At 32.8% G+C, this 11,775-nt stretch overlaps 3 protein-coding genes across 3 annotated transcripts in view; 1 reads left to right on the top strand and 2 right to left on the bottom strand.

The window, feature by feature from the left end:
* Nucleotides 1–911, bottom strand: part of LOC111405251 (protein Dr1 homolog) — a 4,007-nt gene extending 3,096 nt beyond the window's left edge. Inside the window, exons 1-3 of the mRNA XM_023034055.1 lie at nucleotides 722–911; nucleotides 540–600; nucleotides 39–128 (exon numbers count right to left, since the gene is read on the bottom strand). Coding sequence (XP_022889823.1) covers nucleotides 39–128; nucleotides 540–594 — 145 coding nt within the window. The 5' untranslated portion in view covers nucleotides 595–600; nucleotides 722–911. The remainder of the gene's footprint in view (nucleotides 1–38; nucleotides 129–539; nucleotides 601–721) is intronic.
* A 1,214-nt stretch (nucleotides 912–2,125) lies between these two features.
* On the top strand, nucleotides 2,126–6,889 carry LOC111406923 (40S ribosomal protein S15a-1-like). Its single transcript, XM_023036280.1, has 4 exons — nucleotides 2,126–2,214; nucleotides 5,249–5,362; nucleotides 5,488–5,649; nucleotides 6,527–6,889. Exons 2-4 carry the CDS (start codon nucleotides 5,267–5,269, stop codon nucleotides 6,605–6,607), a joined length of 339 nt encoding a protein of 112 aa, XP_022892048.1. The 5' UTR covers nucleotides 2,126–2,214; nucleotides 5,249–5,266; the 3' UTR covers nucleotides 6,608–6,889.
* A 281-nt stretch (nucleotides 6,890–7,170) lies between these two features.
* Nucleotides 7,171–11,775, bottom strand: part of LOC111405250 (plant cysteine oxidase 3) — a 5,847-nt gene continuing 1,242 nt past the window's right edge. The window contains exons 2-5 of the mRNA XM_023034054.1: nucleotides 11,125–11,276; nucleotides 9,824–9,986; nucleotides 7,597–7,797; nucleotides 7,171–7,504 (exon numbers count right to left, since the gene is read on the bottom strand). Of these exons, the coding sequence (XP_022889822.1) occupies nucleotides 7,377–7,504; nucleotides 7,597–7,797; nucleotides 9,824–9,986; nucleotides 11,125–11,276 (644 nt within the window). The 3' untranslated portion in view covers nucleotides 7,171–7,376. The remainder of the gene's footprint in view (nucleotides 7,505–7,596; nucleotides 7,798–9,823; nucleotides 9,987–11,124; nucleotides 11,277–11,775) is intronic.

Raw genomic sequence — 11,775 nt, 5'->3', positions numbered from 1 at the left:
AAAAAAAAAAAAAAAAAAAAAGGGTTGAAAATACATACCTACGCAACATTCAATCAAAAGATCCTGAGCATCTCTTGCAACACGAACGTCAGGTGGGAGCATCTCCTTAATAATTTTCGTCATAGTTGCTGAAAAGATATCATTAGCAAAACAAATCACTTGTGAAGACAAAAAGATGGTGGAAGGAAACTCCATAATTATTCTTATTCCCACTATTACTGCCGTGGCATTGCATGTATTGTCATCGGTCACATTTAACCTAATACCTACTACTACAGAATTCCACCTTATATAACCCCTTTTTAGTCTTATCAATAAATACTACATTATCAACTAATAACATACTCCAAGGCACCTCGAGAAGTAAGCTATTTCATGACTAATGTAATGTGCTGTTAGGACCTTCAGAAGAAGTCTTCGGTATAGTGATAGGGAAATCCCTGCTGTTTCCGAGAAGTTTTAAAATTAAAGGCAAGTCACATTGAAAATATGAAGAGTCAACTTCACGAAATTTGCGTAGAAACGGGAAAAAAACGTACCTTTAGGAAGCGAAGCATCCTCTTTTGTTTTACCAACAATATCCATGGGTTCCATTGATACCTTCAAACCAAAATTAACGTCAATACTCACTGTATAAACAGTGTCTACGTATAGAAAAAACCAATTACATAGTTTAAGCTTTATTTAAAAAATATTTAATCAATGAAAAATCTAGACTTACTGGGACACAGAAGACTGTGAATCAGAAAGATAAGCTGGAAAAGTAATAGTTAGCCGAGAATCAGCGGATTAGAAGATGTTAGCTTGAGAGGGAGGCAGCTGCCGTTAGCCGCCGCAGACGGCGGTTCGTGGTCGATGAGACAGAAACGTTGGGGTTCTCTAACGATTTGGGCAAAAAATTACCATTGAGTTGCTTATTTTTTAAAGTCAATTTTAATTTCACCTTTTTACGTTTATTTATTTATTTATTTTAAATGGTAAAAATCTAAAAGCATATTTGAGACAGTTTTTATTAAATTATAAATTATAAAAAAGTTGAACCCCAACCTTAAGGGTCTTCACCGCCCTTGTCCTGAAGAATTATAAATTATAATTATATGAATAAAAGTAGGTAAAGTAAATAAAAATTGCGAGTCGTACCAAACGTGCAAATAAAATTAGGATTTGATCAGTTTATAAACAATAACAAAATTTTATCAAAAATATACTAAATTTATATATGAAAAGACAAATTTTAAGAAGAGATAGACATAGCGCGAAAGGTCTAGTTTTTGCATAATATAAGACAATTTTAATCGATATTGACATGTTTGATAAAAGCAACCAAGCTATCTTCAAAAAGGTCAAAAACATGTAACGAGCACGGAAAAAGTGGTAAATAAGATTGGTAGAGAAGCAAGCCACCAATTCTTCTTAGAAAATGTGGGTTGTTGTAAAACGTATTTATAAATGTGACTTCAACAAATCAACTTAAAAGTATCGTAATCAATTACATCATTAACGTAAGATCTACCATTTGTTAAATTTATAAATGGGAACAATAGTGAACCCCACAAAATGAGTAGTATTTTATAAATTCATGATTGAAATTAATATTTAATTTTGATAGATTTTATAAATCTATTTATAAATTATATCCAAATTGATATAATTAAGATAAAACGATAACATTATTAATTAAGCTGAAACAAGATGAGGAAGTGCGCCAACTAAAATAAAAAGCTTGTCCATAAATGGAGTGACAACAATGTTTTTGCCTCAAATTTACAGAGAGTATGTTAGATTAATAGATTGTGCTTAAACGGATTTTTCATTAATAATAAAAGTAAATTTGTAAAAGCGTGTTTAGCAAATAAATAACTTTAGAAAGTAAATTTAAGTAGATCAAATTCGACCATATTTGATTGAGATTAAAATCTAAATTATAATTTAAAGTAAATTTTATAATTAATTTTAATCATATATTTAACGAAATTACAATTTTTTAATTACACATATCTTCAATATTTATCAAAATTTACTTAAAATCTGATTTTAATTTTTGGACATTGTCTTGTTAATGCAAGGGCAGATTCGTAAACAGACTTGGAGCTTTCACCAACCATGAGAATCCTGCTTCTTGCAGGCATTTTTTTTCCAGGAAGCCTCTAGGAGAAGACCCTAATTTCTCTATGGCCGCGATTTTTTTTTATCTCTCTGTCGACAGGCTTTCAGGTAAGCTACATTTTTATAAAAAAATATCGGAATTTGTTTGTCGATATGTGTGTGCATAATGTAATGAATTGGCATTGTTTATTTAGAACTGTTAATATAAATTTTTTGAATCAGATAGTTTTAGGGACTCTTGAAATGGACTCTGCTTGAGGCTTATATTTTGTATAGTTTTTTTCTTTGGCTTATGTGAAGTAGATAGAATCCTTTTTTTTCTTTTGATTACGGAGTAAATTTAACCAATAATCACTGAACTTTACACTTGGTTACTACTTGCTCACTCATCTTCCATAGGTTACTGAATGCTCACTCATTTTTCATATAATTACTCATTCACCACTCGTCTCTTCAAATAATTGGACGACTTTTACGGTAAATTTTCGACAACTTCCGACCACAAAGAATGTCGAATTTTGATACCGTTGGAAAGCCCACATTGTCCTCTTCAATTACCACCCAAAATCTCATTATAACTCCAAGAGATTCGATCGGAAAATTGCCTTAAAAGTTGCCCAAAAATTCTAAAAATCTGCCCAGATTTCCAGATTTTTTGGGCGACTTTTAAGGTGATTTTTCGGAAACTTTCGACCATCAAAACTATCGAATTTTGATACCATTGGAAAGTCCACAATGTCCTCTTCAATTACCATCCAAAATTTCCCCATAACTCCAAAGGATTCGGTCGGAATAAACCCACAAAGTCAACATCTCGAAAAGGTGAAAATTTAGACAAAGTTCGGGATGCTGACTTTGTGACTTTATTCTGACCGAATCCTTTGGAGTTATGGGGAAATTTTGGATGGTAATTGAAGAGGACATTGTGGGCTTTCCAATGGTATCAAAATTTGATTGTTTTGATGTTTGAAAGTTGCCGAAAAAATTGCCTTTAAAGTCGCCCAAAAAATCTGAAAATTTGGGCAGATTTTCAGAAATTTTGGGAGACTTTTAAGGCAATTTTTCGATCGAATCCCTTTGAGTTATAATGAGATTTTTGGGTGGTAATTAAAGAGGACATCGTGGGATTTTCAACGGTATCAAAATTCGACATTCTTTGTGGTCGGAAGTTGTCGAAAAGTTGCCGCAAAAGTCACCAAATTATTTGAAGAGACGAGTGATAAATGAGTAATTATATGAAAAGATGAGTGAGCATTCACTAACATGTGAAAAATGAATGAGCAAGTAGTAACCAAGTGTAAAGTTCGGTGATTATTGGTTAAATTTACTCTTTGATTACGTGTTGTACTTTTTATAATTTTGTTGGGTATTTTGGGGCATCCAATTGTTTAAACCGTTATATATAATGCTCCCGTTGACCTCCATTATATTAAATTTCATTACATTTCATTTTTCTCTCTCATATTTTCAATCACACAATCTTCCATAAAATAACATTACACGTAAATCGAAATTTTTTAATTCTTTTTCATCCACTCATTTAAAAAAAATAAAAATTATTCAACCCATTCTTACTTCAAAAAATGGGGCCAAACGTGGGCAATATGTGACAATATGTGTTTCTATTATAATTGGATAACACTACTTGTATATAATTTTTTGTACATTAAAGTATTCATATATTTGTTGGACTAAATATTAATGAATGAATACCGAATGAACATATATCGAATTTGCAACTTACTTGATTGACACATACCGTATATGCAACTTACCATATATATGTAGCTTACCGTATATATAGTAGCTTACTATATATGCAACGGTTTACTGTACATTCAGCAACTTACCGTATATGTAATATTGATATCGAATTTGCACAAACCGATTTTGTATATATTGTATATGCAGTGAATCTGGATATTATCCAAAATATAGCAGATTAAATTGCAATAAACTGAACAAATTAATCGACTTAGCCAAAATATAACAGATTGAATTCCAATAAAATAGAACAAGTAAACTAATTCGCCGAAAGCAAGGAAAATTTTAACCGAGACATGTGTGAACATAGTTTCCTCAAAACAGATTCGTCCCCTCACCGTAGGCTTGAAGTTTAATTCAATGTCTGTCCCCCACGATACAACGGAGGAACAGTAGAATTTGTGCACCTCAAATGCTACCATGCTGAACAGAACTTGTGTTAGAACAATATTACAAAACAAATTTCGAATAGACACGAGACTGTATGCTGTATGAAAAGTTGTGTAGAAAGTGTGCACTGTGTTGCTTCTCTTCTTTTTCTCTTCTAGAAATCGAGTTGTATATATATGCTCAACACTATGAATATCATTAACTCGTAAATAATGACAATGAATACTGTAGTTTTGACAATTTTGGAATTTAAATGGTCAGTTGAAGGAATTTTTTTTAGCAATATGTAGGCTCTTTCAAGGGGTCAATTTCTACGTCCAAAGCTTATTTTCGTTCAATTGCCCCCTGCTCATTCATGTAGAGAAAGTCTCTATACTACATATGATGCAATCTTTTTTAAAGTAGTATTTGTTTTTATAATTTTTTTATGTGGGACAAACCTTAAATGGTTTCCCTCAAACTCATAAACTCCTTTCAATTGGCACTCTTTGAACTCCAATTTTTCATTCACCCAAACATTATTTTTGACAAATAAATATACGATTTTGATGTTCTTATGGAGGAGAACACAAATCAATCTAAAACTTCCAAAATAACCAACCGAGTCTCACTCAATTTTTTTGCCAAAGTTAGCCATTCAACCCATTTTTTCCCAACATCGCTCACATGGGGGTGGGGCCCACTCGAATATTTTATTCGAGCAGGCCCCACTCCATGAGAATATGGGATATCTTGATGTACAAAAAATTATGTACACCAAGAAAAGCCCATTATACTTCGTTGAATTTCCTTTTATCAATGCTCAAGGCAATTACTCAAATATTCCCAGCAAGATGAATGTACTTGCCTGTAATTTATATGCTAATTATAATTAGTTTATTTGTTTTTATTCTGTTAATATTTGATAGCATTGGCCTTGAAGATTTTTTTCTCAATTAAATAAATTAGAATGAGGATATCTAATAACTTGTTCTTAATCATGATGCAGCTTGATCTTTAAGCAAAAATGGTGAGAGTTAATGTCTTGAATGACACTCTTAAGAGCATGTACAATGCAGAGAAGCAAGGGAAGCGTCAAGTCATGATTCAACCATCCTCCAAAGTCATTATTAAGTTTCTCTTAGTTGTGCAAAAGCATGGCATATGAAACATTATGTGGTGTTACTTCGTCCATTTACACAAACGTAATATTCTAACTATACCATTAATTCTCTATGATCTCTGTAGGATACATTGGAGAGTTTGAGTATGTTGATGATCACCGATCTAGTAAAAATTGTGGCCGAACTAAATGAAAGTTTGAACAAATGTGGAGTCATCAGCCCTCACTTTGATGTTGGTGTCAAGGAAATTGAGGGGTGGACTGCAAGGTCGCTTCCCTCTAGGCAGGTAATGTATAAAAAAATATTGTAGGTTAATATTTGGATGATGATTACTTGGTGAATATTGAGCTATTAGCTTGGCCATATGATGATATACATGTTCTGCACGTGTAACTTTATTTCATCAAATATTGTTTTGGAGGACATACTATCTTTTATTCAAACTTTTTATTAAGTTACCTGTATGTATTTGATAAAAATTTCAATCCAAGTCCAATAAGATATCTTGAAGTGGATTGTAAATAGTATATCCTCATTTCTCAAAAGGAAGTACTACATGTACATAATTGTTTATATAATGGTGTCCATAATTATATGTGACATTGGATCTAACCTTTAATTCAAATCTCACACTTTCACATCAACAATTGGATGATTGCAGCATCACATTATGGACAACATCATGTACAATAGTTATGTACATGTAGACTTTTCCTTCCCCAAATAGCTTTCTCATCGGCTTATCAAGAAATGTGATTATTATGTATGGTTGTAACTCATTTCATCCATCAATTCCCGTCGAGCTACCTGTACTTAGTATGATAATTAGACTGCGAAAAATACTAACTTGCTACATCAGATGTAGAATGGTATTTTGTCAACAGTTGTGGTATATGTACATAATAATTTACATTCACATGATGTGGTGAAACATGATTGGATCATGATTTTTTCAATAAAAAAAGAAAAATAAAATTCCCCCCCTCTTTTTGACACCTTCTAAGTACGTAAATTATTATGTAACTCCTTATATATAAATAACATTATTCTTCTGCCAATCCCAAGTGAATACAAATTGCTGTCCAGAAAATTGAATTTCATTATTTGACTTTCCTTCCTTAAATATATCTTTTTTCAATTGTTTGACTCATTTTACTTTTCAGTTTGGATACATTGTACTGACCACATCTGTTGGCATCATGGACCATGAAGAGGCTAGGAGAAAGAATGTTGGTGGAAAATAGCTTGGCTAAGCTATTTACAATTTTGGGAGCAAGTTCGAAATCTTCCATCCACGCAAAAAAAAAAATAAGAAGGCTTTTTGCTGCACTTTTGGAAGTCCTTCAATGTTCGAGTAGCTGTTTTTGCTTTTTTTTGTTGCTCAGAAAAGTAATTTTAGCTGCAGTTTACAGATGGTACTTTATTTTTGTGGCAAAGAGTAGAGACTGTTCATTTCTTTAGTTGTCTGATATATCTGCGATTGCGCAGCGACTGAATGCAAGCTTTGTAGATTATCAAGATTTAATAACGGGTTTCTATCATTCATTTGTATACAAGTTTTTGTTGTAATTATTTATTTATTTATTATTTATTTTTTGTTTAAAAGGGGAGCTCCTTTAAAATGATAAATTCAACCGAAAGTCAGATTTTATAGACAAGCAAAATGAATGTCGAAGGCTCATCATGAGAACCAGTCTTGTTACAAACCCATAAAACAAATTTCTAGTTTCCATATGTTTCCTCAGAAATGTAGTACCATAGGTTTTTTAAGCGTTTAGGCACACTTAATTCAAAAATAAGTTGAAAAGAATCTGTAACTTTTAAGCATACTTAGGATTTCAGCGCATGTAGTACTACATAATGCAGATGGTACAATAGAATAGATTTAAACTTGATATTCTTCCATAATATTGTTGAATCCTATACAATACATCCTTCCATAGAGACAAAGCACCAAGAATATGTTGAAGGTTGTTACTCTAAAATTCATAATAGTGAACCTTTCAAAGACTATCAAGTCTGGATGGGTGGACCCTCATACACACCCGAACGCATATACAGATCCTCCGGCGTGTTGATCTCCGCAAGCCACGCATACTCCACGTTTTCAACACCATTCTCATGTCCATCCTCTCCTGTCGCTGCAAAATTTAAAATTCAATTAAAGTCTAGTGGCTTTGTCCACTTCTAAACCAATTTTTAAGTTGGTTATATAGACGAGTGAGTTACTTACGGAAGCTGTTGCAGGGATAATCTTGGTAGTACGTACATTTCCTACCAGCAACTTCATCGTAAGGAGGTGCAAGGATGTCAAGCACAGCACAAGGAGTTATTGCAGTAAAAGAGTGCAGATTCCCTCCACTCTTTGGGTACAGAACAGATGTACTGCACGGTGCTGTCAGAACTTCATCGACTGCCAATTTAGCCAATCTCACTGGAAACCAATTAGAAATAATTAAACTTCAGACGACAAGTTATCAGAATTAGACATCAAGGATTAATGAACAATAAACAAATTATCAGCTTAGCTGTCACATTTCTCTTTTTTCCTTTTGAAGTTTCAGTCATCCATGATAGATTATAAAATTATCTGATTACCTATAAAAAAAAGGGTCATCAATGATAGAAAATGACCAATGTTATCACTGTGGTGTAGTTAGTTCATCACTTCAATTATAGTGAAAAATTGAATTATATTAATCATTTCCATATGAAAGGAGTTTACAAACAACTGGAAAATGATTACAAAAAAACTGAGTTTGTATTTGTCATTTTGGGTACAGCTTGTAAAAACCATATTAAATGAAAAGGGCTGAAAAAAGTAAAGGAAATGTGGTGGTACATAACCGGACTGTTGAAGTGCTGCATTATATAAAAGCACTTGTGTGGAGCTGTGTATATGATTAGCTCTCTACAATCACCAGCGGTCATGCATATGTTGAACTTGTGTTTTGACGCCAAGTTCCCAATAGTGTCTTCCTTTGGTGGTGTTCTTAATACTGTGTACTGCTATGCTATCCATTTCTCCCAACCAATCATGCCCCCTTCAGTGATCACGTGCTTTCATTATAAATATATTTATATCTTGTTACATCATTATGCTGTGATCTCATTTAACTTGTTCACTCAAGGCTCCAAAGAAAAATGAAATTTGCAGTAGAATCGAGTAGTACCACTTTATAATTACAATGACCATATATTTAAGGCTTTTCAAACCCAGTTTTGCAGAGGGAACTTAAATGTTTTCAATGCCCTAACAAAATCAATGGGTGTTTGAAGAGGATATTTTACATTAAGGATCGTTTAATTGCAAGAATGGAATTTGGATGGAAAGAAAACGAATTTCAGGGAATTGAATTGCCTAAAATTTGTTTTCTTAAAAATTGTCAATTAAATATGTTTGATTGATATAATTTTTCACCTGAAAAATGTTGAAATTTTATATCTTTTGCTGTTCGTTTGACTTTGTTTTTTATAAAAATTGTCAATTAAAGGAAAAAAAAGTTGTTACAATTGTGGATAAAATTTGTTTTCATTGCCAATAAAATAAAATAATAATAACAATAAAAGAAGAAGATGGTTGTTTTCCACAAAACCAAGGAAATTGTTCACGTGTGCGGGGAAAGAGGGAAAAGGAATTGCCAAGAAAAATATGCAATCAAACAAGCCAAAAAGGGGGAAAATGGAATATATTTTCCATGGAAAATGTGGTAAATCAAACAGGCCCTAATATATTATGCCCATCGTCCTTTACATTTTCTAAACATATCCAACATTAGATATGTACGATTGTAGGATTTTCTTCCTAACTTCCCAAGCCATCAACTTATGTTTCTTATTGTTTCAGATTCAAATAAATCAAGGAAATACACATTCATCAGGTAAAATTAACGCGTATTACTCTACAATCAGTTGAAGCTGTATTATAGTAATTTCCAAATATTTCTGGACTGGATCTCTTTTTCCTTTTTCTGGGGACAAGTATTTGATGCAGGTAATAGAAGGATCAAGAAGAAGCAAATATATAAGAGAAGAAGCAAATATATTAGAATAACTTCTAAAATTTTATTAGACTTGAGGTTGTCCCCATTTAAAGGTGTTTTGCTCTTTTATTCCACCAATAATAGAGTCCCTTCGAAAATTTTTAAAACCATTTTCCAGTTCAAATGACCATAAATCTTTCACTGTACCACGAGTATTTGGTCAAGTATTTTGAAAAATACTGAAAATTCTGTAGTTAATAGAAATTCTTGAGTATTTTGTGAAGTCGTGTCTTTAAAAGTCACGAGAACTAATTTGGTAGGCTACTGGGTCTAGTTCTCAATGCAATTTTAAATTCCATGCAGCGAAAAAGTTGTCATAGGAGTAAAAAAATTTCATGGGGTATTCATGTAAGAAGAAACAAATGTGGTAAAAAAATTTGAAACTAATTTATAATTCAAATAAGTTCAGAATTGGACCTGTAGCAGGACCGGCTCCCTTGATTTTCTGGATGTTGGCCGGCTCAATCCAATCATATGCTTTCACGTGCAAAGAACCATATAGAACTTTGCTCAATACGGTCATGCCAGGATGATCATGAAGAGGAATAACTGAGGAAGCAGGGAAGCAAAACATACACATCTGCATTTTTAATATCATTCCTTATTTAACCAGTCTCAAAATACTATCGAAACATCTGAAGAACTCCAATTTTACTTATTCTCTATGACATTTCTAAGTTCCTTTTTATTTGGAAAAAAATACCAAACATCAAGTCAGCCATATTTTAAAAGATATGTAAAACAGTCAAAATGAAATCTAGAAGATTAAAGGACAATATACAACCAACAAACGATGTTTGCTCTAAAAGTACGGATTTCCATAGAAAATTTTCGAAATCGTCCAGTAAAGGGGGGAATGGACAAAGGACAAAATGCATTGAAAGTCAAAATGACTGAAATACGACAACTAAGGGGTTTTGCACACAGAAATGTTTTGATCTTGTACAGAAACAGCCCGTAACAGAGTTTATCTTAATCAATCTAGTGACAATTTATATGCAGCACAGATAATAGATGACAGTTGGTATGGCACACATGTTTGTTCCTGCTATGATTTTTGATGAAGTTAGTGTCAGAAAGAGTGTGGGAGCTGATAGAAAAGCCTCCTTCAGCTACTATCATCAAATATATGTCACTTGCTAGAAAGTCCTAAGAAAATAGCAATAATAACACCCACAGCCCAACCTTCTCATTCACAATTTTCACCAAAATCTAATATTGCTCTCTCTTTTGGGTTCTGTGCTATTCAAATTTTTGTAGGGTTCGGTATATGAGCATCATATGGAAACAGTGACCAAATGCTTTTTCTCTCTAGTAAAGATTTCCACCCAAAAAATGATATGAGATGATTAAGCTTCTTCCCAATACATTGGATACCCCGTTCAAAGAATTGCACATGCAGCTTTTTAGAGAGTAGAAATTTATGTCTTTCTCCCCGATTTTTTTGGTAACAGCAGCTTTCTCTAGAAGCTACAATTGTATATAATCTATGTGAAGATAGCAATCAATTCTAAGGATATCCATGTTCACAAGACGGAAAGTTCATGAATAGAACTTCATAGGAGGACTATTTTAGTAGCTACAGCTTTGAAGATGATGGTAAGTCTAGCATCAGATATAAAAGCACAATAAACATGACAAATACTAACTTAAAATCTGAAAGAAGACGTTGACATATTTCATATGTAAAAGATAGCTGAAGATTAGTGAAAGCTTACTGTGAAATTTTCACCCTCATGCAAATCGACGTAAGTTATTGGCTGAGCCCATCGACTTGCTCTGTTGAATAGCTTAATTCCAAGAGGACCATGACCTCTATCATTCTCTTTGTTTCCATCATCAAGCCCAACATCAGCAGGACCTATTGTGTCTGTGAAAAATAATTTCAAATGATTACCTAAAGCATACTTTTTAACATGCTGATAGATAGAGTTGACATGCTTGACGGTGTCTCAGGGATACTATTCAGCAATGCTAAAGCTGTTTTAAACTTGGTGAACAAAGGAATTCAAGCTATTAGTAAAAACCAAATAACAAATGTTGGCAACCATTCTTGGTGAAAGAAAAGAAGAATTGCCATAGGTTCTAAACATGTTTGATATGTTAATTTTTTCTTACTTTTAAGTTAAAAAAATTCCTTACTGAAAGTAACTTTTCACATTGCCATTAAAATTAATATCTTCCCTTTTTAGATTTTAATCAACCTAAACTATTTATACTAAAACAAAGATTTCACTTAAAAGTAAACTCTTTAAGTTCAACTAAACATGCTATGAACACTAGCAAAATATGGAACAACAATGCCTATTTCCCCTTGTTATTTCCACTATTATATAACTTAAACTCTCCCTCCCTCCCCCCCTCTCTCC

This window comes from Olea europaea, chromosome 12 (assembly GCF_002742605.1).
Source record: "Olea europaea var. sylvestris chromosome 12, O_europaea_v1, whole genome shotgun sequence".
Taxonomy (NCBI): domain Eukaryota; kingdom Viridiplantae; phylum Streptophyta; class Magnoliopsida; order Lamiales; family Oleaceae; genus Olea; species Olea europaea.
The sequence above is the reverse complement of the archived record's forward strand: the minus strand, read 5'-3'. Positions and strand labels throughout refer to the sequence as shown.

Excerpts from the sequence above, each read along its gene's own strand:
- LOC111406923 (XM_023036280.1), top strand. The coding sequence starts at position 5,267 with ATGGTGAGAGTTAATGTCTTGAATGACACTCTTAAGAGCATGTACAAT. Across the intron at positions 5,363-5,487 it reads TGATTCAACCATCCTCCAAA|GATACATTGGAGAGTTTGAG; the intron begins GTCATTATTAAG and ends TGATCTCTGTAG. Across the intron at positions 5,650-6,526 it reads GGTCGCTTCCCTCTAGGCAG|TTTGGATACATTGTACTGAC; the intron begins GTAATGTATAAA and ends TTTACTTTTCAG.